Here is a 26,751-nt window from a genome sequence, read left to right as displayed (position 1 = left end):
CATTAAAGCACCAATAACTTTTGTTCCTTTTCACACAAATGATGAATTAATAAAGATTTATGTTTGTGTGATATCTTGCACAATGCTGTTATGAGCACAAAACACTTTTAGTATAGTGCATGATTTGTAAAATTTAATACATTTTGACATTTGCATCACATAACCAGCTCCATATGTGTGGCTTTTCCAACCCAGTCTCATAAAAATACGTACCTCTGGTGACTTTTTTTGCAACACCGTTTTTACGTAATCTATGCTGGTTAGGTATGTTTTGAAGCATGGCTGCTGGTTTGAGCTGTTTGAGCTAGTTTAAGCTGGTTCTTATCTGGTCATGTGCTGGGTCCTAAACTGGTCCTAAGCAACTAGCTCCTGCTCTGGACCAGCTTAGGACCAGCACATGACCAGCTTAAACCAGCTCAAACCAGCAGCCATGCTTCAAAACATACCTAACCAGCATATGCTGGATTTTTCAACAGGGCTACTGCGCATTTTGTAGCAGTTTCAAAGAGAAATGTTCACTACATGAACCCTGGCACTTTTTTATTACGTTGATATAGGTACGTATTGCTTTGTTTTTATTAAGTTGCTTCAGGTACATATTGCGGCAGTTCAGAGTTCAAATATCCAGGGACTGTGGCTAAAAGTTAATGTTGGGAATACGCCCTACACCAAACCCAAAACTAAACCTACCTGATAGTGTTAACAAATGGCAAAACTGATGTAAAAACACATTTGTTGACGTAAGCATGCCATTTGAATCTTCCTTGTGTGCATATTTGAACTGTTTCGTCTAATCATAGTTAAATAGGATTTGTACAGGAGCTCTTCACCTCTCAAGTACATCTCCGTACTGCGTGAGCTACCGAACAAACCTATCGTCTATGAAAACCCATAAATATGAAGCTGGCTATGCGATGCTAACATTCAAAAGCATCAGTTTTCAAATCTTCCAGCATATTAAAATTGTTTTGAAGTCATAACATAATATTCCTCTTGTAATTGTGTGAAAATTACACTTTATTAATCAAACTCTGTAAATCATACTTTGCGTGAAAAGGAATAAAAGGTGTTAGAGTTTTACTGCCTCTAGTGTTCATTTCTTTTGGAAACTGCAGTGAAATGTACTTATTGGTAAGTATTTTGCGTCTCGCGAAAAAGTGCCCCCAGGTACGTTTTTGCCATGAGACTTAGGTAGGGATTTTCTGACATAGTAAACTTGCTTGGTAGCACACCCGGTACAACATTGCACTAGTGATGTAAAGCACTCTGTATAAGTCCCGTGAAACGCAAGTCACAATAAAAGAGCTCAGATTTGTAGTTTGGAGACCAGCAGTCTGCTGGGGCTACAGGAGGACATTTAAAATGGCCAATGATCACTCAGGAATGTGTTTAGCTCTAAACTGGATTTAGTAAAAGCGTTGAAAGCACTGAAAGACCCTCTGAATGGATCAGCTTTACATTGTTCTGTGTTTATTTACTCATGTTAGTGGAGGAATCAGGTGTCAGTATGAACACAAAGGAGTGCTTTCAGGTTCACTTCATTCTTGCTATGTGTGTGTGTAGATGCATTAGTAGTGTTTTTAAAAGAAAAGTGGTGGTACCATGTTTCACTTACCGTAACTGAGGATAATACCATGAACTGTAATGTATAGTTTGATAATCATATTTATGGATACATGTCATGAAACCTGTCAAAAACATTTCTGGCACAGCATAAATTGTGATGTATTAAAATAATATAACAATTCATACATTTTATGATGAGCCTAAAATATGCTTCTATGCTTTATTATGTTTGAGTTATTCTTTTTTTTTGTTTAATTTTAGAGTGTAAGATCCAGACATGTTCTTGACAGGCCTTGTGAGATTCACCTTATGTGCTATATGTATATTACCATGGTATGTCTTTGTAAGGGTGTTTGAAGCTGTTGGTCTTCTTGTGGAAGAGGCTTTGTGTGAGGGCACACAGTGAATCCTCCTGAGCAGAACGGCTCTGAATCACAGAAAAGCAGCGACAGAGAGACCAAGAGACGCTCTGCAGCATAAACTCACAGTCTAATATGAATTTCATGAGGAGTTCAGGACGAGAGCTCAGATTTTTCATGTTCAGCCTGGTCAGCGTTCTTAACATCTTCATTTTCTTCATAGGTGTCTGCTTTTTCCCGCAAGGCCGCCGCCTTACGCACTACAATTTATGGCTGCAACTTCTGGAGAAAACAAATGAGGCATTTGCTCGACTTGTGCAAATTCTCAGAGTAGCCGCTGAAGCCATTGGGAGGTTTTTCGCCTCACGAAACATTGTGTATTATGGGGGGTGCTGTGTTTTCTTGGGTGATATTTGAAAAATGCCAACAAAACCCTTGAACTTGAGCAGGACTCCAGCTCATACTGTGCTGCTAAAGCTCATCAAGAAAACACTAAAGAAACATTCACGTTGTTTAAACATCCACATTTTTTTGAGAATGGTAAGGCATTCAGATAACCTCTTGCTGGATGGCTTGTTTTGTTGGTACGGTGTGTTTGTTGATCTGTAATTGGATCTGAGGGGTCTTCATGAATGTTCAGCTCTTCAGCCCAGAGTCCTTTATCTCTGTCGTGGCGGATATTTAGAGCACAACGTTCCCTAACGTCAGAGATACAGAAGACAGATGGAAAGCTTGCTCTTTTGAAATAAAAGTACTTTGTGACATACTGTAACACAAACAGTCTCAGATGGCTGTACAGGACCGTTACATTAGACATTTAGTAGAGACACAATGGAGGACAAAAGCAATTTTACCTTATTCTGCAAGTGATAAGTACCATCACTTATGGTACATTGCACTGGGATTCAGGATTTAAGCAACTCATCTGAAGAACAGCAACGATATGAAATACACAGATATGTGGTACAGTACCACAAGCAGCTACTGTAAGTGTCAGACAGTGTGAGAAATGGACACATAAACTAAAAAACTGTTTTGGTGCATGTTTCAGAACATCTCTTCATTTCAAATGCGCTGTTTATTGTTCATTAAATTGAAAAGCTTCACAGACCAAATAGCAACAAAACACATCACAATTAATGAACACTTCGGGACAGTTCAGCTATTGTTTCTGGTGATGTGACCGGAGGTAGTTTTCCTGCTGCTTAATTGAAAGTGGCAGTGGAAGATGCAGCGCCGAAGCCATGAAGAGGCTCCGTTCTCTCTCGCTCTGTCTGTATCTCTCTGTAGTTGCCCAGTTTAATGTAACTAATGTAACCTGACGCGGTTCTTTGTGTCAGGAGAATGATGGGATGTTATCAGTGCAGTGCGTGTCCGAGGGTTTGTGTACTGAGTTGAGTCGTTGAGGTGACCTCCTTCAGTCGCAACAGATCTCGTGGTTTGCAGTGTTTTATGAAGATTCTCAAAAGGCAGATTTTTGTCAGCTTATGCAAACATCTTGAAAAGCTGTAGTTCTGTAGGTCATCGCGCAATTGGTCACCGTGTTCGTTCATCACCGTTCAGTAGACTTTGCATACAGTAGTGGTTTACAGCAACCTCAGCAGCACATTTGAGAGCTGAAGTATTGCCGAGTTTGTGCTGCCACCCAAAAAAAGGTAGAATTTTCAACTTTCCACTAGGAAAAGTGCAATAAAGGGCTACTTGAAGTCGACCTTTCAACATTTCAACCAAGATTTCACCAAGATGTGAGTGTTTGACGTCACAGTCAGTTCAAATGTACACAGGTGTATTTGTATAGCGCTTTTCATGATATGCATCATTTCAAAGTAGCTTTACAGAAAGTCATACTGTTGTGTCAATAATGCTTGAGCAATATGATGATATTTAACAACGGTACAAGTGAGATGAGTTAGATCTAGATTTATTGTATTTGTGGTGGTGACTAACACTTATGTCAGTGCAGCAGTGACTTGGCCACATCTGAGTGTTTAAAACAATTAAAAGGTTTAAATATTAGTTGATTTTGTTCTATTAAGGGATTTAAATATTAGTTTATTTTGTTCTGTTAGAGATTTAAACATCGATATGTCTTGTTCTGTTGAGATATTTAAACATGGTTGGTTTTTTTCTATTAAATGATATAAATATTTGTTGATTTTGTTCCATTTATAGATAATAAAGTAAATTCTTTAATAGATTTAAGTATTGTTTGGTTTCGTTCTTTCCTGAAATTTAAATATAAGTCAGTTTTGTTTAGTTTAAAGATTTAAATATTGCCCGATTTTGTCCAATTTAGCAACTCAAATATCGGTCATATTTATTTTATTCGGAGATTTAAATATCGGTTGTTTTTTGTATTCAGAAATGTAAATGTCCGTCAGTTTTGTTCTATTCAAAGATTTGAATATAAAAAGCATGCTAGCATTGCCATTTTGTTTCTTCATTTCATCTTCCAAACATCAGACTTCAGAGCGCTACAGAGTCGGAAGCTGAAGATATGAAGTAGGAATATCCGAAATATATTTTCTGACAACATTTGTACTTTTCATATCATTCATATCACGTGACTTGTGTTTCCTTAAGCAACAAAATGCTTTACTGAACATAATTCAGCAGAGATGTTTCATATCTGAAAAAAAAAAAAAAAAGAATTTGAAGTGATTTGATGTGAAAATGTTTTCTTGTGTATCTGTTGTGTGTGTGTGCGTGTGTGTGTGGTATTGGAGGAGGGTAAATCCTTTCCCAGCGTGCTGAGTGTTGGCGGCAGCGTTTGGCTGTGGGCCGCTCTCTCTCTCTGTCTGTTGTGTCCGTCAGGCCTGTAAGTGTGTCCTCGGGCAGTGATCAGCGGAAGCCCTGTATGCCTGGACACACATGAAAGACAACAGAGACAGAGAGGGAGACAGAGAGAGAACAGGAGGACTGAACTAAGTGGAAATGGTGAAATTGTTGAAGACAGAGTTTGTACATCCACAGCCCTATAAACCAGCTGCTGCCTGACACACAGAAAGGGGAAAACGATGATTCATGCAAATAATAACATACAATTGACCATATAATCAACAATGGGAAACCACTTCCCAAGTCTTTCATTGGCTGATGGTCAAGGCAAATATATACATTTATAAGGACATTTTGGTAGCGCTGTGTTGCGTCTCTGCCTGATACCCTATGTAAAATTTAGAACCAGAAGCAGTGATTTTTAATCTGAGTGTGACACTCATTCAGCTCAGTGCTGAAAAAGCTCCTCAGGAAACCTGACACTGACCTGAGATCCACCGGGAGTTCAGACCGCAGGTGAGAAACCTGAACCCGGTTGAGCTGGGTGGAGATGAGCTGTAGCGGTTAACGCTCAGGGCAGAATAACCAGAGTGAGACAATGCCAGACGCATCAGTTCCAGATCCAGACCACAGCTTGTCAGCCCTAAAACCAGACTGTCCAACTGAATGAACTGCAAGAGAGGGAATGCTGAATATTGCAGTGCTCACGTCAAACACAGAAGCTCAGCAGCCATTCAGAGCCATGCATTTCCTGAAGAAGGAAAATGCTGTGATGATAGTGGTTGAGGTGATTATTACCTTTAGTATGTTAGAAATAGACAGTGGTTTTGTCTGAGACCCTAAACTGAGACCAGATCCACAACAAGGCCATGTTTGTGTGGTTTTGAGGAGCCTTATGAAGACCGCAACACCACAAGAGGAAGACTTCAACTCTGCTGGTGACTTCAAGATTGCTGGCTTGTTCCCCACAAGACATACACTATGACCACTGAGATTGAGCTTGATGAGTATACTTCTATTTCCTACTAGTGGTTGATCGATAGAGATTTTTTAATGTCCAATGGCAATACCTTAGTGAGTAGGGTGGCCAGAGAAATGCATCAATTTACATGCATCAATTCACCGTTTGTAGTTGTATCACTCTGCTTGCAGTACTACAGCGAGTGTCATGGCGGACGCCCAAATCCAGTATTATTTTAGAAATATCACTGTTTTTGTCTCACGGAATGTATTTTTAAGAGGTTTTCAGGTGAGAATGTGCTTGTTTATAGTTCAAATGTGCAGTTTGTTAATAAAGATAACGTCTATTTGAAAATTTGTGTCTACGTTTTCGGACGTGTGAGCTCCAGGGTGTCAGCGACCGTTCTGCACTTATAAAGCCGCTGAGAGAAGCCTCAACTCAGCATGAGAGTGCAAATAAATAAAATAACCATGGAGTGCCTTTAAATGCCCTCTTTTGTGCAGAACTACTTCCTTCCGCCACAGATTCCTATGGCCGAATAACAGCTGTGCCGATATACAGCTATATCTCAAGTCTACTTATGTGATATTGCTCATATATATATATATATATATATATGATAGATGAATATGGCATCTGGATACAGCATCATATTTTGAAATTAGGACTAAATGCATTACAGTGCACACTTCAGAAAATCAGAAGAACTGCTGAATTTCCAAAGTTTGTGAGGTTTATGGAAATACATTTTTATGGGATATTTAAAAACTTGCTTAAACAATGTAAATGCATATTTGTTGAACGTCATGCGTGTATGTGAAACAAATTATAGTGTTTGCCTTTCTATTGTTAAACACCCAGACAGTAAACTAATAAAGATGGACCATTTTTATTGGCCAAAGCCCATAATTAAAAAATGCCATGTGTCAGTTTAGCCACTAGTTGTAACAGGAAGCTTGGGCAGAAAATGCTGAAAGGAAGCCAATAGGTTGTAATTATGCCACAGTCATGACCAATGATTAACTGCTTTTCAGGTAGCGGGGTGGGATGTTTTTATTCAAGAAAGCATTTGATTGAACAAAAATCTGTGTAGTACAACATGAATCATATTTTTGGTCTGTTTTCCTGTAGAAAAAAATAAATAAATGAGTGTGTCTGACAAGACTACGTATCCTAGATAGGGACTGAATGCGATCAGATGGACACATCCTGACTCCGGTGATGGACTTCATGGAACGGAGCCCGTGGCGGAAACATGACACACTCTAAATTATTTTTATCTGTGCTGTCTGTTAATCGCCCTGATCTGCATTGTTCATCAGTCACTAATTTCTTTCATTCAAGGTCAGAAGACATTATTAGGGTGAAAGACGCCCAGACCAAGCCAGGAGACTGTAATGCAGAGAGACAGGGCTGCCAGGCCAGCAGAGAGGGAAGAAGATAAAGAAACAGAGATGGGCCGAGGGTGTAATACAATCGCTCGAAATGTCTCTAAGCTCTTTTGTGCTCTTGCTGACTGTATGTGCAATTAGCTCTAAAGAATGAAGCACGAAGCGAGTTGGTCCCACCCAAAGTGTATTATGATGTTGGGATAGGACAGTTCGGCTGGTCTGGGAACAGCACGGTTAATTACTACATGCCAAAAGAACAGCAGTCAGAGAGGAGTGTGGAATGTGTGCAGAGGCATTAAATGACTCTTACCTGAGACTATGTGCTCTTACCTCACACACACACACACACACACACACACACACAGAGTCAGCGTCAGACTGGTTCCACTGATTTCCAGCTCTCATATTACATTACACGTGCATTTCCAGCCAATGAGTGATCAGCCTCTGGGCTGCCGCCGGCATCTCTCTCCAGCTCCGTGAGTGATTCATGCGTATGGTGTGTAAAGTCAATGACTCTCTGCTCTTTAAACGCTGCCATAAAGTTTCCCAAACTCCCCTCCGTCATTTCGTCTGCAGCAGGCCCTCAGCACTCGTTTTTAAAGCCGAACATGCTCTTTTACCTGCCTGTGAGGGATGACGGAGCAGATTTACAACTGCAAGAATGTCTCTCTCTCGCTGACAGTCTTTCTGTCTGTATGTTTATAGCTGTAGGTGAGAAAAAGAAAGGTCATTAATGGGTTTTGGCTTCAGAAGAAGTCAGTCAATCTTGTTTTGTCTGTAACGCAGTGAGAAAAACAGACCTTGTTCAGTAAATCAAGTTAAACTGAATGAAACCTCCACATCCATTCCGCAGAATCCCCCGGATTTCTTTTCCATAAAAGTGTAAAAAATCGCAACAAAGTCAGCAGATTGGTGTGTGTCTGGTCGTGTTTCAGGCCGGCATTCAGCGGCTGTTATCAGCTTACCTCAGTGTGTCCATGTGTGTGTGCCACGGGCTGGCAGGAGGAGTTTGTGCTGCTCTCTGGAAGCCTCAAATCCAGCTCTAGTCTGGACTTAAAGCCCGGCTTAATGACTAGGCCGATTCACTGGCATCTCTGTGCCCTGTGCTCAGCCTCTCTGAGCCGCACGGCACACCGCGCAGCCAAAAACACGCGCAGACCGCGGACGCGTGACCTGCCAGCGTCACCGTGTGAACATGAGCTTTGAAGGTTAGCTGTGAGCAGGATTGTCTTTGATTCAGTGCGGTGTTGACTCGTGCCGTCATTTGGTTAATTAGTTATTTATCTGAAGATGAATGAAATCTCAGCTAAATCCATAATAAACATTAATTTCTGTTTTAATTTCTGACATGTTGGGCTCAAACAGACAGATTAAAGTTCTGGATGCCAGAGTCACGGCGGTACAGTCTTCAAGATGTCAACCTGAGTAAGACTTAAGTGACAGTGACTGTTAAACTGACATACAATAAAGCATTTTGACATTTAAAACATGACAAACGTCAGCTTTTGATCTAACAGGGTACAATAGGATTGTTTGAACAGAGCAGTGCTGTGATTTTGACCTTGTTTAACTCGGGATGCGGAACAGAAGTTAGTCATGTTACCCGTGTGTGTTAATGATCAATCCAGCCTGGCCTTGTTCAGGAATAGAGAGGCGCTCTGTGTGTGTGGTTTGTGCTGTTCTAGATTGTTCTGTTCGACTCCATTCGGAGCTGAATAGACGTTGCCGACAACAACAGAACTGCCTTGACAGAGAAAAACACAAAGAAAGCCGTGTGTTTGTGTGTGATGTCACCTCACGCTTAAACTCGCTGCCAGCGTTGACCTCAGCGGTGCCGACGGGAGCGATTATTACAGCTGCAGTGGAAACATGTTCGCTCTTTCTTTCTTTTCTTTTCTCTGAGGCCCTCAGCGCACACAAACACACTCTCGCCGGTTAATGTTTAAAGCTGAAGCGTGTCTGCAGCATCGACAAACAGAACTGAAATATCACTCCCGTCGTCTGCCATTGCTGAGACGGACAGATAGTCCAAAAACACAAACTCATGCTGTTGCTTGAGCTAATGTTGCTGTGTTAGATGCTCAAACATGCAAACTGTTCCTGCAGAAGTGAATGTTTATGTGCAGTCCACTGGTAGTGTAGGTTATAACTTCAAGTCTGCACAGTCGAAACAAAGTTTTTTCAAAGACTATTGGAATGTGTTTCGCAAGAAAATACCATTCCTGTCTTTGTACTTCAAAATATCACATTTAATTTAGTATGTTACTTGCCATTTTGTTGTAATCATTGGTCAAATTTACCGGAAATAACCATTTATAACCCTGGACCAAAACAACAATCATAAGTAGCATATTGGTAGCAATAGCCAACAATACATTGCATGGGTCAAAATTATCGATTTTTCTTTTATGCCAAAAAATCATTAGGATATTAAGTAAAGATCATGTTCCATGAAGATATTTTGTAAATTTCCTAATATATCAGAACTTAGTTTTTGATTAGAAATATGAATTGCTAGGAACTTCATTTGGACAACTTTAAAAGCAGTTTTCTCAATATTCAGATTTTTTGGCACCCTCAGATTCCAGATTTTCAAATAGTTATATCCCAGGCCAAATATTGTCCTATAATTATAAACCATACATCAATGGAAACCTTATTTATTCAGCCCTTATGAGTGGTTTTGTGGTCCAGGGTCACATTTCTGGGTGAAAATTGTTTTACCATCAAATTTTTGTCCATGTACTTCGAGTACAATTAAAGTAATTTTTAAGTATAAAAATAATATATAGATAGTAAACTATATATATGATGTAAAGCTTGCTTGGAAAAGTGTACTTGTAGTATAAAAAGGAGTATATAGTTACAATATACACAGAAAAAACTCAGTTTTCAAGGACTAGGTTTTTTCTATCATTACATTTAAAGTACACTTAAAAGTATAATTTTATAAACTAAAAAGTGTGCTAGAATTGTATAACAGTGTACCTTTAGATTTACTTGTATTATAGTTACAATGCTAAAGAAAAACGTTTTTCAAATTTACCACCAATTTAGTCCCAAGAAGTATTGAAATAGTACACTTACATATTATTATACTTCCCACAATAAAGTATACTTGGAAAATATACTTAAGTTTACTCATAATAAAATAAACTTGAACTACACTTCTTTCACAGTTGTGGTATCTTACTTGTGTTTGATTCTACACATTATGAGAAATTATTTAACGTTTAAAAAGTAAATAAATAAAAAGCGTAAAATATGGCACGTCAGCTTGAAGTGGAGTTAGTGTTCTCAGTGGGCTTTACTTTCCATTGCAGTCAGGGGTGGACGTGTGTGTGTGTGTGTGTAAGAGTGTCCTGCCAAATGTGGGTCATTTTTATGGCTTATCACCTCCTGCAGATGTGGACAGTAAAACTCTGCTGACCAGAAAATCTGCAGATTTGGCCTCAACAAAACACTCACATCAGTGCCATTAAACACCTTTTACTCTGTGTGTGTGTGTGTGTGTGTGTGTGATGCAGTGAGTGCAGGCTGTGACATGCTGTAAGTCTGCACTCTCTTCTTTTTTCTCCTAAGATGTTATATGATATGTACGCCGCAGGAAATACAACATGCACATGAACATCTTTCATACAACATGATGATTTAAACTATCTTTGTGTATATCTCTGTGTAAAAATGCTTAAAATAATCAGTAATGATCAATGTTTTTGTCAAATTCTCCTTAAAGTACAAAGAACGAAATATGCCAGTAAGAAAAATAAATTTAATTCCTGACATTCTCTAAAACAAGTCTTACGATCTTACACAACTTTGTTTCTCAAATATCTTTTTAAGCTTCTCAAATATATTTTGCTAAAAAAAGGTCATGCCAACTACTCTGAACTTCCCACTTTTGCCATTTTATTAGAGAGAAATTGTTGGTTTAGAGTTCGGGCTGGCTTGATCGCAGGAATGGCAGGTATGCAGATCGTTTGAGAGATATATGACAGCTGATGTTGTTGTGTCACTCACAGACACAACGGTGTTGATTTATTGTGTGAAGTCATAAAGGCCTCATTTCACTGAAACACGAGAACTATAGAGATTTCAACAGCGCAGTGATTCGCACCCACTGAATCTTTGCATTACCTGTCCGGCAGGTTTCTCCTCACGGTTACAGCTGACCCGGTAAACAAATGAGCGCACATCCAGTCTGGATGTGCCTCAGGATCTGGGCTTCGGCAGGGCTTTGCTGTTCCGTCTGATTCTCAGAACGCCTCCTGTTTTAATCTCCTTACCTTGACTGCAGAAGTCAGCTCTTGAATAGCGCACGCGGCGGCCCTGGGCTAGCCAGAGGATACGGCTGTTTCTCACTTAATTGGATTTCTGAGCAGTAAAAGGCAGAAATTCTTGGCATGAATTAGGGAGGTTGTGGTTTTGATATAAAGGCCGCGGTGCTGGTGCGGTCTGGTCCTGAAACTCCAGCCACACTTTCCTTTTATAAAACTTTCCTTCAGAAATCATGCTAATTCACTAATATAGAAAATAATTACGTACCAGGGCAAAAGACACACATTATTGGTTCAGTTTAAATGCCTGTGAAAAGTCTCAGTTGTCCTTGAGCACATCCAGGCTGTTTAAAAACACTGGCTGAGATTCACTGTAAAAGTCAGCCGGTCGATCAAAGGCGTCTTGCTGGTTAAGCTAGTTAAGAAACCTGTTGAGGACCAAAACAGAGCATAGGCTGTTCCAACCGTAGCACGAAAAGACAGAAAGCTAGCCGACGTGCTTTCACCGTGGTCTCGCAACTTTAAACCACAGCCTATTTTTCACTGTCATCTCACCTGGGCTTCAGCCAGACTCTGAGGCGAGCAGGAGATTATACGAGAACTAGATCTCGGAGACGTGTGCGTTCTTGCACTCTCAGCACATTTACCGACCACACTTGATTGTTTGCAGTTCCTCAAACGCGGGTGAGAAATTTCAAACACTGTGACAGCTAGTTGAAGTACGCCATCCTCCCTGGACCCTATTACACACACACTCCTTCGACTCACCTAGTCATCATTTTCCCCCGTTCTTAACTCAGTCCTTTCATATTTTTTCCCCGTTTTGTAAATCAGCTTACGTCCAGATCCCCGCATTTCTGCCGCTGCTATATAAACGCAGGTGAAGCGTTGCGCGTCCAGGCCTCGCTGCCCTTTCCACAGCGTTTTCCAGCGTTTATTTGTGAATTCATCAGCGCTCACCCGTACCAGAGCTTTCCGCTTTGATGATTACCTGTGGAAACGCTTTCCTCTCCTGAACGGGAAACGTCATTTTTATTCATATCCTGACATTTCATGGCCACCGCCATATGAACACATCAAACTTTTTCCCTTTGCGGCGTGGCAAAGAAAAATATTGTGTTTTTAAGTGTCAGGTAATCGCGTGTAAAGTGGCACGGCGGCGTTTTATTGTCGGGGAGAGAGATTGCGGTGAGTAAAAGTGAGAATGAGGGATTCATGCTGGCAGTGTCGCAAGCGGGTGCCGTCGCACACGTTTGCGGGTAATTATATGCTGCCGACTCGTGTCTTTTGTTCTTTAGCGCTGTAAAATGGTGCGGAAGGAAAGCGTGGGGACAGGTTAAACTACAGAGGAGACGTCTCATCAGTAAACCAGCCAGCGCACTCTCTTTTTCTTTCTCTCTCTCTGTCTTCAGAGAGCTGTTATCAAAGGCTGTGTGGAGTAGGTCAGGCTCACCCTCTCTTTGTTGGGAGGGCGGGACAACTCGCGTGTGAAGAGAAGGTGCGTCTGCAATTCAAAAGCTGTCTGCCTCTCCAGGCCCTTTGTGACATCATCAGAGCTGGCCAATCAGCACACAGAGTTGTGTGAGTTGGGGCGGTGGGACTGTGAACGCCCTGCAGGGAGCTCTTGATTGTTTGAGCTTGACAATGGAAGAAAAGAGTAAGTGTAAAACTCTTTCATTTTTGGGATCCTGACACTACTTCGGCTGTTTTCAAAACACTCCTGCTTTCCCAAGAAAGTTACATTCCCAACATGTAGCGATGTAGCACGACAAACACGCTCATGTCATGTTGTACTGCACAAGCAGCTTTATAACAGAGCAAGTTGATGCAATAATCACACACACTATGTTAATGTCCTCTGATGTCCCAAATAATAATTAGATACAGCCAAAATGCCCCTCTCTTTGTTGATGACAAAAAACGAAAGTGCGGTAAACACATGTAACACATGTAACACATTTAACACACCAATATCTACAAAAAAGTCCCCCGTTACGAAGTCCAAAACCCGACACGAAGTCGTTATTTTGAATTTTCTCGTCAAGTTTTTTGCCGTTTTTGCCGTTTTCAGGTGTTGTATTTAAACTAACTGCTCCTAGAGATTTATTCAGATCAACACCAAATTTGGTCAGTTTAATTTAAAGCCCTTTGTAACGTTAAATTGTGAAGATCTTGAATTTTCGTTGAAGCACATGTTTGTGTTTCGATGTTTCACCATGAAAAAGGAAGATGTTATAATTCAGGCAAACAATGTCCGATCTGCACCAAAATTCAAATGTTTGATATGAGTCCTGTCCTAAACACATGCCCATGACCATATTCAGTTATGGCCAGAGCGCCACCTTCTGGCAACAGGAAGTGTCATGTATTACGTTGTAACGAACTCCTCATAGAGATTTAATGACATCAACATTATATTTGGTCAGTTTACTGTAAAGGACTTTTAAATTTTAAATTGAGAAGATCTTGAGTTTTCGTTAAAGGGCGTGTCCGTGCCGGCCTGACAAAGTTCGATGTTTTGCCATGGGAATAGAAGTTGTTGTAACTTCATACAATGTTCAATCTACACCAAACTTCATATGTTTGATAAAAGTGCTGGCCTGAAGATATCTACATGCCAATATCCAGTTAGAGTCATAGCGCCACCAACTGGTAGCAGGACGTTTGGCACATATGACTTTGACATATTCCCTCTGTATTTACCACTTTAAATTCATATTGCCCACCGTGTGCTGTTTTCCTAAAGCCACTGGGTGGTGGTGAGCCCGGGTGTGAGGTCCCTTTCAACACTGCTTCGGCTTTAATTCAGAATTGTTTTACGATGGAGATGTTAAATGACAAACAATCATATCCACTCTTTTTCAAATTTTGCTGTTTTGAATTGTAAATAGCCTTTATAATTTGCCATTTTTGTAATTTATTTTGTAACTGAATGTGATGTATTAACAATGAAGAGACAGAGTTATTTTGGCATACACTGAAAAAAGTTGGTGTGGAAACAATTTTCACTCAGATATTGATAGTAAATTCTACAGTTAACCACAAAGAAAGTAAGACACTGAATTAAGCATGATATTTTGAAGTAAAAAAACTGAAAGAGCATTTTTCTGTTCATGTGCATTATAACAAACTCTAGCTCTTTTACTATTAATAGTTATTTTTGGAATGAAGTGGAATGATTTTGGTAAATGAAGTGATTTTAAAAGGTAAAATTGAAAGAAACCCTACATTTCTTTTTCCACAAAATATTTCATTAATTTAACTAATTATGCTGTGATTTGGTTTGTTATATTGCGTAACTTGTAGTTGTATTTGATGCAGATTTCTCTGATTTGACTGTAGCTAAACTAAATCATGTATTACATGAAGTTTCAAATGTAGGTTCAGGAAGTGCTTAATCAATAATTACGAGCCTATATAAGCAGGCACAATGGTGGGCTGAACTCGAAGCTCAAGCCAAGTCTCGGGTTTGAGTCTTCATCGAGGTCAGCAAGTCATGTTTACCATTAACTATTAAGACTGGATCGGCAGGCGAACTCTTAAACCATCTATTTATAAAGCTACTGCCCAGTGTAGTTGCATAGGGTTGAATGAATTTAAGAAGAACAGCCTCCACGAAACAAAGGCTCACCTCAGCAGCGCTTCATTGTCTCTGTTAAAGTCCCTCGGCTTAGACGTGCCAGTGTCTGATTTCAGCTACTACCTTCTTTCTCTCCTTCGCTCACGTTTCACGGGACAGAGGAGAGAGTTTAACTCTGTGTGAACCTCTTCAGCAGTGATTTGTAAAGGCTCAGCGATCCCCTCATGAGACTGAAGGCAGATGCGAGGGTCTGCCGAGCAGGTCAGAGGTGCGGAGCTTTTTCAGCTTGTTGATGTCATGCAGAGGTTTTCCAGCATGCGGCCAGCTTTAAAACATCATCTGTGCCCGACGCAGCTCTCACACTGAATGTGCAGCTCATATTTCAGCCTCAAATCTCGAGAAAGAACAATTTATAACATGCAAAATGAAGGCATTTTGTTGCATTTTTATGACCGTTTTACACACCAGATTCTGTAAAAACAGTGATGAAAATGATCCTGCTCAGTCTTTGACAGATGCATTTTAATTGTTTATTTCTTTCGTTATCTCAGCACTCTTTAATTGGCATGCAAATGGCCGTCGTGTGTATAGTGATTCAGCTAAAGCGGTGGAAGTGATTTTGTGCAGGCGTGCCGACAGCGCTTTCAGCGAGGGGGTTAAGGAGTATTTTGACAGTCTCTGAAGGTGTTGCTTTCAGCCGTTTTAATTGGTAGGAAATCCATTTACAATGTGTGCGCTTTTGACATTTTGCTCTACAAGCAGAAAATAACTTTATGCCCTTCAAGAAGACTGCCTCTCCCTTTTCACAGGAATAATGTTAATAGCGTGATTAGACTCTCGGTCCACTCGACGAACACACAATGAAGCACGCAAAGATTGCTTTAAAACAGCCGTAAACCTGCGGTCGAAACACTCTGAATCAATGCACTCAGGCACAGCGGAGGAAGTGACACGTATTGTTTACCTACAGACAAGTGTCACCTTTTGTTATTTCTACATAATTGAACATTTTGTTTTAGGTAAAAGTGAGAGAAGCCATTTAGCCATCATCGCAGCTGTCTGTTCGGCTTTGAAAGTCACCGAAGTCGCTGAGTCGCTCGAGTTTTATCTCTTTCTTCAACACCATTGACCATCATATTGTGTATCTACAGGCTTTCACATGTGAAATTGTGAAACCAAGGTCATTTTGTAGCGCTGACTTCTCTTTTGCTGTCTTTTAACTCAAGTCATGCAGAGGCCTGATTTTACTTTTACACCTCAGTTTGTCTTATAGACATATCAAAGCAAAACTGTAAAAAATAATGTAGCTTGTCACTCTCAGTAACTTCACAGTTTTAACTGAAACGGAACAGCACTTTAAAGGTTCTTCAGCTTTGTGAAGCTCATGAATTTTTAATGAAGTAATCATTATTGAGTTGATGACTGGTTGTCTGGTACTAAACAACTTAGGCTGACAGTGTTTTCGCACTGTAGGGTTAAAAACTGTGCTTTCACAATTAGAAGTGTAGGCAAAAAATAAGATAAAACTGCAGATCTTAATAGTGGAGAAGAGTAAATGTAAGCCGAACGTAATAAAACAGAGCAGTGCAGAATGGAGCTTTTATTTATGAGATCTCGAATGAAGTTGATTAATCTGACGCTGTCTGTGACTAACCTTCTGTAAAATAACATTTTCCCATTTTACCCGAAACAACACAAGCGCTATTTGTGTTTCTTCATGTTGATTGGATCATTATTTGTGTTTTTCAATTTAGTTCAGGAGCTGATGGCTTTATGATTGATTCCGTCACCTCCCGCCATACTGTTCTTTCCACATCTGGCTAGTTTGCAATGTTAGGAATCGATTCCTGAGTTTTAATTCAAGAACGAGGGCTGATTCTATGCTGATTTGCGTCCTGCACTTTAGCAGGGAAAGTCTCTTTCTCCATCACTATTAATAAGTGGGTGTTTACGAGCGTGCGGGGATGGAGTTGTTAACCCGTGTTTATTGGGGACTGCGAACGGGCTTTGCCCTTGAGGTTTTATCAGACACAATAATTATTTTATTATGTAAATGAAGAGCAGGCTATTATTTCATTAGCGAGGCTGAATATTTGCAGCCATAGATTAGTATGCAAATCATCCCCGTTAGTGTCCTTGCAGCCACGCCGAATGCAGGAGCCGCGTTCGGGCCCATCTGGAGCGGAGCGCCGCGTTATGGACTCATTAAAGCGCTCAGCCCGTCTGTCCTGCACAATGAACTGAGCACGGCGGCCGTGAAACGCCAAACGCCAAGCGTTCGGTGGGGTATGAAAGATATTTGCTGCATAAGGCAGTGGGATTGTGGCGATTTGGACCTCCTGAATAGCCGCTGCCCCATTTAGACAGATGAATTCTGTCCTCGGCACATAAGCGGGCGTTGTTGTCAGCGCTCTGTCCTCGGGCCAGCTATCCGCGGCTATTCCGGCCTCTCGGCGGAGCCAAGCGCGTCAAAGAGAGTCAGATGGTGTGTGGAGGTGTTTGGTTTTGTGATGTTGGAGAGTATTATGTGTGTGTGCGAATGTGGGCAGACGCCGCTGTGAGGACTGAGCTCAATTTCCTGTGCTGTAGATAAATTAAACTCTGCGAGACGATTCAGTGGGTGTTGTATTTTGTCTTGAATTTGAGGATGTTTTGCTTTGGTTCGGGAGTCCCTTTGTTTGCTTAAGCATTTTAAATCACACACACACCGGCCTTTCGCAAATACATTTAGCCGATACCAAGGCACTCAAGACTAAAATTATATGTGAGAAAGGAGTTCATTCTCGGGTTCAAGTCCGGAGAAATTCTACGTGGATATAAACTCTAGCTGAAAATGTAGGCCAGTGTTGATAAACGTTTTCATATGATTTCGTTAAAGTAGGATTCAGTGATCAGGACTGATCGTTCAGTAGGATGAATATTGCAAAAACAGAAAGGGAAATACTCATAAACGTGCATAAGCTATTTTTGTGATATTTGCACTTTTAAACAAAACCCACCCACAGCTTTTTTGTGCTATATTGGCCTATTTTCATGCAATTTGATCCCTAATAGACTAAATATCTTTTTTATGGTGTTGTTAGAGGTTTGAGGCTCAGCTCATAATGTAACTTTTTTTTTAGTGCTCTTGGATGCATGAGAAGTGACATGTCTTTTAATTTTGTGCGTCTCAAATGATTTTAGCATGACATGGCACTAAGTCCGTGGATTAGCAGTAAATGACAGCGGTATTATTAGTCCGCCATTATAATCAGTCAGATTAAGTGTGCAGACGTCTCTCCTGCCCTCTGGAAGTCAGCTTTCTTCTTCTGTGTCTTATTCTTTAGTTCATTCGATTCCCATACTCAATCCACTCTTGCAACGGTCTGTTTGCAGAAGTCGTCGTCAGCCGTTTCCTACATTTGCATGTGTTTGAAGTGCAAAATGTAGGAAACGTGTGTTTTACTCACTCAAAACTAAATCTACACCACACTGGCAGAGGATATTCCCTTAAACTTCAATTAAAACACACAACTCAGGTCTGTCATTCTTACATATCCTGCAACTAGAGAAGCTGCAAAATCTGCTTGTGTCTCGGAGTTGTTATTATTCTAATTTTTGTTGCGACGCAGTCTGGCGTAAAGATCTGTTGAACGATGAGGACTCATTTCCATGTATAAGTTTGGGCTCGCTGCGGAGATAAATTTGTGTTGTCTCCTGAGAAGGCGCAGATATTTCTTTCCCAACATTATGCAGGGCCGTTTAATTAACACCTTCATCTGTCTGGATTTCTGCTCTCTCTGTGAAATCACTGAGAGGTTGTAAAGGTCAGTGAATGTAAAACACGGAGCGTCTGACCTTTACACAGGTGAGAAAACCTCACATAATGAATGCACTGCTTTAGAGTCACTAACAAGTTCTCAGGCAGTCATGACGTCCTGTCAAGCAGTTTTTCAAGATGATGATAGTTAATCGTTCGGATGAATGTCCAGTCTGGAGGTTGTACTTGAATGCTGGAGATTGGAGAGGATGCAAATATTAATAGGCGGGATGGTATTTTATTCTTCCTTACCTTACCTTACCAGTGGACTTTATTATACTAAACAAATCCAATAATGGCAAAATGTAGCCTTAAAGTCCATAAAAATGCTGAAATGTGCATGCCTCAGTTCTGCTGCTTGCAGCTTGTTGTTGGTTTGTGCAACATGCAGCAGATCGACACAATCTGTCATACTTTACACTCAATAAGTGCTCCTTAAAATACTTAGCTTATTTCTAAATATTAATTAATAAGTCTCATAATATCAATTACAGTGTTTATTATTGTTAAAATTTATTTTATTTATTTTTAAAGAGCCACCTGCTTTAGCATTGCAAATGTACTTATTTGTCAGCCAATAGAGCACTCTAGAAGACATGCATGAGAAAGTGAAAAACACATGCGCACACACACACACACACCGAGTGGTGACAGATCGTCCTGCTGCCTACTCTCATGTCTGTTCTGTGCCATGACTGCATCATCTCCCATCTGAGCCCACACACACATATATGAACACACAATGAATTATATGTGCTATTATATAGAAATACCAATATACTGTATAACAATATAGAAATGTGTGCGAGTTTATAATTTTATATTTGTATTAAATTTATATGAAATGATATAGTTACATAAAAGTTTTAATTATAGTCTACTTTATTTGATGGATCATCATGGCAGAACACCAGAAAATAAAATGCATGAGTGTAAAATATATATTGTACATGTCATGAAATAAATTGGCATAATTAGTCAAAATTAATTATGTAATTACTTATATCTGGTCTCAAAGCTTGTGTGTACTAATGCAATTCATCTGTTGTGTAAATTTCTTTGAATTGCAGTTCAGTAAATTCATCATCCTGTCATTTCAATTCAAACATCAATTCAACATCCTGTGGAGTGTGAACAATTCACATTCACACTCATGAACCGAATAGAGGAACCGGTTTTCCCAACCACACACACAGGCAAAAAGAGAGGCAGAATGGCAGCAGGATGTGACACACTCTTGATGGGAAGACTGTGCTGTATGTTGTAAATGTGTAAAACATTACTGCCGCACCACAACTTTAACATACCAAACCGGCTGATTCTGTGTGTTTATAACAGTATGAATCACAGATGATTTATGCTTTCTGAAGCTTTATAAAGCTCCTGTTAGTTAAGTTTTTGACTGTATGTGCTAGTACTCATTATCACCCTGTTTCGCCTGCAGTTTTCATAATAAGACTGAGCTATCAGTAATCTCTATAAATGAGTAACAAAGTCTGGAGCTGCGTCACAGAAGGGTTGTTGTCATAAGAACATGATAGCCGACTTGAGAAACACAAACAGAGGACTTTCGATATGAAGAAACTATAGCTCTAGATTTGGCCATGTGCATATGGGTTATTTACAGTGATGGGAATAACGGTGTTATAAATAAACGGCGTTACTAACGGTGTTATTTTTTCAGTAACGAGTAATCAAACCAATTACTGTTTCCTACGTTACAACGACGTTACCATTACTACCAATAAAATACGGCGTTACTATCATTTATTATAATATTATTATAATTTTATTTTTCAGTTCATCTGAATGGATGGTGATACGGAAAGATACGGAGTGACAGAGTCTTATACCATGCAGAATTGATGCGCTACGTGTAAACGATATTCTTTGTAGTATTTTCCTCTCAAAACAACAGAGCTCCTTTGGAATACTTCAGCTTTTAAGAACTGCTGGTTTCTCCGGTAGTAGGCGGAACTAATGTGCAAACAGCAATCTCATTGGCTGGCGCTCACCTATTATCGTCCCTGTTTTGATTACAGCAAATCATTTAGAGCGAACGCAGACAACGTGATTAATATTCATGAACCCAGCAGCTCATTAAACCTTTGTGTGTTTAATATTGTTATTAATAGTAGAATTCGCGGTAGTAACAAGACGTTCATAGAAACACTAAATTACAAACAATATCACCACCAGTCCTAAGTTCAGTCAACATGACAAACATGCATTCATACATGGTTATTCTAATTACTAAAGTTCTAATGGCTAAAGTTGAATGCTAATTATAATTATAATATTATATCAGATATTTAATATTCGACTGGTGAGTAAACTAAAAATGAAATTAATTTCATTAAAATTTCATTCGTTTAACATATTTAATATTGGGGTCATCCAAGTTATTTAATATATAAATTTTTTTTTTTTTTTTTTTTTTTTTAAGCAACACAATAGTTACTTTCCCTGGTAATTAGTTACTTTTATAATGATGTAACTCTGTTACTAACTCAGTTACTATTTGTGAGAAGTAACTAGTAACTATAACTACTTACTTTTCAAAGTAACATTCCCAACACTGGTTATTTACACTTATGAAAAGTACTGAACACATGGTGGCATCAGATGGTACTATGGTACTTTGATGTTTAACACCGTGTCTATACTGGACGCGAGTGGCGCGGCGTGACAAAATACAGTAGAACCCATTGTAATCAATGATGCTGTCTACACTGGATGCGGCGCGACACGACAAATTCCCGACAGTAAACTGCTGCCGCGTTCTATTTATGACGTGCTCACACGAAGTTCAAATGATTTGCAACGGTCGCTTTGTCGTGTCCAGTGTAGACAGACTTTAGCTGTTGCGGCGCGACAGCTGTCGTGTCCAGTGTAGACACGGTGTAACACTTGAATGATCATCCTTTTCACATACCATATTCATATACTCGTCATATTCATATATCACCATCATAAGCAAAAGTGTTTATTTGATACAAAAAAAAATAAAGTGTCCTATAAATACTTTTTAAATTAAAGTCTGTGATCAAACAAAAGCACTAATTTCTTAGGTTTGTAACAAAACAATAAGTTCAAATTGAAGATGTATTAGAAAACATGTAAAACATGTATTTGGATTGGTTTAATACACTCACTTTCTTTGTATTGAAAAAATCCTTTAGAAAAATGTAGTCTATGTGCATTTTCACTAGTGATTACAGACTTTTGGATCTCGCTGTGTGTCTCATTCACAGAAAGCTGCCAGATGCTGTATTAATAAAGTTGTGCGTTTATGTTTGAATTGAAACATGTGTAATGGTCCTCTGTTCTAGGTGGCTGCACCTTCGACGATGGCCCAGCACAGTGCGACTACCAGCAGGATCCTTACGACGACTTCGACTGGACACATGTCAGCGCTCAAGAAGTGCCATACCTGCCCTCTGACCTGCCCCAGGGTGAGTCCATCAGACACGCCTGTTCACAGCTGGATTAAACTAGATTTAGATTTCACTACGCACTATAACGTCCTCCCTCACCTCATGGTTGGAGAATCTGAGGCAAGTGGGACAAGTCTCCAATTTGAAAGAACACAGAGTGAGAGTGAAAACGCATGGTTTTATCTGCCCTTGGGCTTGTTTAAACAGTAAGGCAGATTTAGGAATGTTTTAATGGGCTGCTAACATTTGAACAAATTTGCAGCAGTGTCTTATCATGTCAGTGCAAAAGCCATTACTGAAGAACTGAAGAAGTTGAGAGAAAATAGGCAGGTAACAGAGCATTAATCTTCCTTCAACTGCCGTTCCCGCTCTCTGAACACTCCTCAGATGGGATCTGAAAATACTTTGCCATTTACATGACAAAACGTGCGAAGTGCCGAAGGGGGGAAAAAAGGCTTTGGTCAAAGGACTGTCATACGTGACACAATTAAGCGTTTTAAATGCGCTCAAAGAAGACGCGAACAAGAGGGGAGAGTGGAGCGTTGCGACCTTCACTTTTCACCTCTCCGATGCTTAATCACTCGTTTTCAGACAGGAGATTCTGCTCAGGGAAATTAAAGCATTTCACTCTCAGCTAAATTCCCTAATTAATAAGATATTAAGTTATTAATCAAGGCAGGAGAACAGAGAAGGTCGTCAGCCCTTTCTTTCAGTCAGGTAGGGTTTCACTAGGAGAGGACCTAAAGGAGAACATCGCAGCTTTTATGATAATAGCTGTTGCATCTTGCTTGAGGTGCTTGGCTGACTAACACATTTGAGCAAATGAATTGAACAAAATGATAATTTGATATTTTGGGGGGGTTTTTTGCTGCTTTTAGAAGGAATGCATTCATTAGGGTTTATATCTCACTGTTTTTGCTAGTGTGTAGTTTGTGGGGAAGAAGGGAAGAGATGGACAGAGAGAAACAGAAATGTGGATAAAATGGACAGGTAGAGACAAATGTGGACAAAAAAGGATAGAAGAATGAGACAAAATAGTAGACAGGAACAACAACAATGTGTATAGAAAGAAACGGTAATAGAGAGGGATGGGAAGAGATAGAGATGGACAGAAAGAGACAGAAATGTGGACAAAATGGACAGGAAAAAACAACTGTGGACAGAGAGATGGACTGAAAAAGAGACAGGAACGTGGACGGGAATAAACAAAAATGTGGACAAAAAGTAGACAGGAAATAGAAATGTGGACAGAAAGATATACATGAGTAGAGAGAAACTGACAAGAGAACAATACTAAAAGATAGACAGGAACGTCACAAATGTGGATAGAGAAAGAGAAGGCTGGAGAAAAATAAAGAGATGGGCAGGAAAGGAGAAATGTGGACAAAATGGACAGGAAAAAACAACTGTGGACTGTACTGGAGAAATGGACTGGAAAAGAGACAGGGAGGTGGACAGGAAAGGAGAAATGTGGACAGAAAACAAACAGAAAAAGACAGAAATATGGACAGACCGATAGCCATGAAAAACAGAGGGGAAAACAGAGCACGATAGACAAAAAGGGTGAAATGTGGACAAAAATGGACAGAAAAAAGCAACTGTGGATGGAGAGATGAACTGAAAACAAGATGGGGACATGGACAAGAAGAGACAGAAACGTGGACAGAAAGTAGACAGAAATGGACAAGAGAACAAGACTAAAGGATGGACAGGAACATTTCAAATGTGGATAGAAAGAGAGAAGGATGGGAAGAAAATACAGAGATGGGCAGGAAAGGAGAAATGTGGACAAAAAAGGACAAGAAAAGAGAAATATGGACAGAATGATTGACATGAAAATGAGAGAAGAATGGAAAGGGAAAGAGACAGATGATAGACAGGAAGTGACAGAAATGTGGATGGAAAGATAGACTCAAAAAGACAGAAGGATGGAAAGGGAGAAGACAAAGAGATGGAAAGAGGAAGACAAATGTGCACTAATAATGGTCATGAGTTTATATTGGTTTATTATTAGCTGATGTGCATGAGGTTCATTATGGTCCATTCCTGCACTCTCTGCAAACAGAACATTTTTATAATGTGATGCAAACATGTTTGCATGATGTGTTTTCCCCATAATTACAAACATTAAGTGACGCTAGCTGCATGGGTTGATGTCTCAGTCCTTGAGGGAGTCGTTTGGACGGTGTGGCTGAGTGACTCATTGTAACAGTAAGTGAGCACAAAGCCTGGAGAGGATTCTTTACACCTACAGGGATACTTTTTGAGTTATGGTGGATTAGCACAGACGCATTAGATGCTAGTTTTGTTTTTTTGTATCATTCTGCCTGAAGGGGTTTTCACACTGATAATATTTTGCAGTAAGAAAGCAACCCGGAAGTTGCTCCTTTTCAGTAATAGTTAGTGATTTAAGGCAACGTAGCCAACAGCAACTGTTAGAAATGTACAAAGTTGTAAATGAGGAGTTGATCTACTGGTGACTACCAATGGGAGTGCAGACACTGAAGCTCCTGATAGCTTCTTTCTGATGTTCAGTGGCTTTAAAACTACACTGGGCGTCAAAAACAGTGCTTGCTTTTGATTTGGGGGTTGTGGATTTGGGAAAAGATTCGAGCTGATTGATTTTAATTTTAAAAAGTAAATGGTGAAATAAATGTTGGACAGTTTCTCATCTTCTTTATTAATCATTCTACCCAGAAGACATGTAAGCTCGGTACAGAGTTCTAACGTCCCTCTGCTGTCATAAACATCAAAAATGTAAAGTTGAGTGGTGTTCATGTGGAGATAGAGCTCTTTATGAAACAGCTCAGATGTAAAATTGGGACGTCTCAGCTGAGGGCACTTAGATCCGCCTCATGGATTGGCCTCAGGATGCTTATGCATATACACTGATTGTCATGCTGCAGAACGTGTGCCGTTTGATACGCACCTAAATCTCCAGCTGTAAAACCTGATGAAAACCTGCTTCCACTGGAGGGGTGTTTGGTGAGGTCCGATGATGTTGTCCAACTGGCTTTGGAGAGCATGTGAATGGAATGAAGGTTACTGCAGTGCACACACACTGTTGGGAGTAACCCTGACGTGACCGTATAAATGCCGTTTCACACAGCACTCCCTCATCCACCCTGCTCTCTGCTTTATTTTACTGTCATGTTCTGCACATCCTACACAGAGCTTGGAGTCCATATATTTAGCAATTTAATGGGAAACGATTTTGAAATAGTCATTTTGCCAAATTACGTCTACACTGCAGCCAAATGATTGTTTGTAAAAAGTAGCTGACTGCACTGCAAACATTTGCTAAAAAATAGCTATGTGGAACATCTCTGCTGTTTTTACATCTATAGTCTATGCAAGCCTGAATCAGACATGCATCTTTGGCTGTCTCACTGTATTGAACGGGTTTTAAGTAAAAAAATATGACACTTAATATCACTGAATATACCTAAATCAATTGATTATACCAACTAAACAGATTAATGCATTAGGAAATAGGTAGAATTTTTTTTCATGGTGAGCATTGCATTTCTAAAATGGTTGATACTTGGAAAAAAGTTCGATATTTGTAAACATCCCTACTTTGGGAGGCAGCAGTTTTTTAATTATATTGGAAAAAAAAAATAGATGATCTCAGTTATTGAGACGATCCCTGCAATTTTTGTGATTGGTTGCTCCTCCTATTACTTAGCCTGATGGGCGGATCATTGGCTGCACCTGACGCTGGCTGGTGTGCTTCTTTTAAAAGACACTGATAGACTTGTTAGCGTGGGGCAACTGGGTTTTAAGCTTTGTTTGAGTCCCCTTTGAGCCGAGGGTTTGTAACAAATTGGGGGCTCGTCCGGGATCGTCTCCCAAACGAAAACTGCAGGGATCGTCTCAGTTATGCTGACAGTGCATTAGCAATATTTCTCACTAAATAAAGGGCCCTAATTTATACAAAAGTGATAAACAGCAGAACTAAGCTAAAAAAATATTTCATTAAAAAATATTTTTTTAAAGTACACATGGCTAGGAGGAACTTTTGTGAACACTAATGAGTGATAACTCAAATTAGTTGTTTTTTAGATAGTCTGAGGAAACTTATGTAAGCCTACGTGTGATATATTCTTTTTACTGGAACTTAGCTTTGGACAAGATATGTTTTTAAAATCTTTACATTTTCAGTTTGGTAAACTACAAAACTGTCCTGCTCCTGAAACTCTCATTCCGGGTTTGTAGTGCTGGTGTCTCTGAATGACTGGTTATGCTCTTTTGAAGCTCTTGAGTTACTGTGAGCATTTAAATATCGTTGGGAAGGACGAGCGTTTCAGCGTAGTGACAGAGCTTTCCGCTCTACATCTCCTGGCCAGTTTTTGCCTGACAAAAGGGACCGTTCCCCCCAACAGTCTCCCGTTAATGTAGGTCACTGCCATGAAGGACAGCGCGCCGCACTGGCCTTTCCACTGGCCTGTAAAATGAGAGCACTTTTAAAGAAGCCCAGCAGTTTGGACTGATGTGTGCTGTGTGTTTGAGTGCTGCAGAGGTGGCGTGGGCAGTTTGTGATTTGGCTGTTAGCGCGGAACGGTCACGTTAGTGTTGTGGGAAGTGTGACAGCCATCTT

General features: G+C 40.0%; 1 protein-coding gene across 14 annotated transcripts in view; it reads left to right on the top strand.

Annotated features, from left to right (window-relative positions):
* ptprk (protein tyrosine phosphatase receptor type K) overlaps window positions 1-26,751 on the top strand; it is a 180,090-nt gene that overhangs the window by 21,957 nt on the left and 131,382 nt on the right. For all 14 annotated transcript variants that reach the window (XM_051138279.1, XM_051138280.1, XM_051138283.1 and 11 more), the window contains one exon: window positions 22,047-22,169. In XM_051138279.1, the coding sequence (XP_050994236.1) occupies window positions 22,047-22,169 (123 nt within the window). The remainder of the gene's footprint in view (window positions 1-22,046; window positions 22,170-26,751) is intronic.

Source organism: Labeo rohita, chromosome 20, assembly GCF_022985175.1.
Source record: "Labeo rohita strain BAU-BD-2019 chromosome 20, IGBB_LRoh.1.0, whole genome shotgun sequence".
Lineage (NCBI taxonomy): Eukaryota > Metazoa > Chordata > Actinopteri > Cypriniformes > Cyprinidae > Labeo > Labeo rohita.
This window is presented reverse-complemented; position numbering and strand designations above follow the sequence as displayed.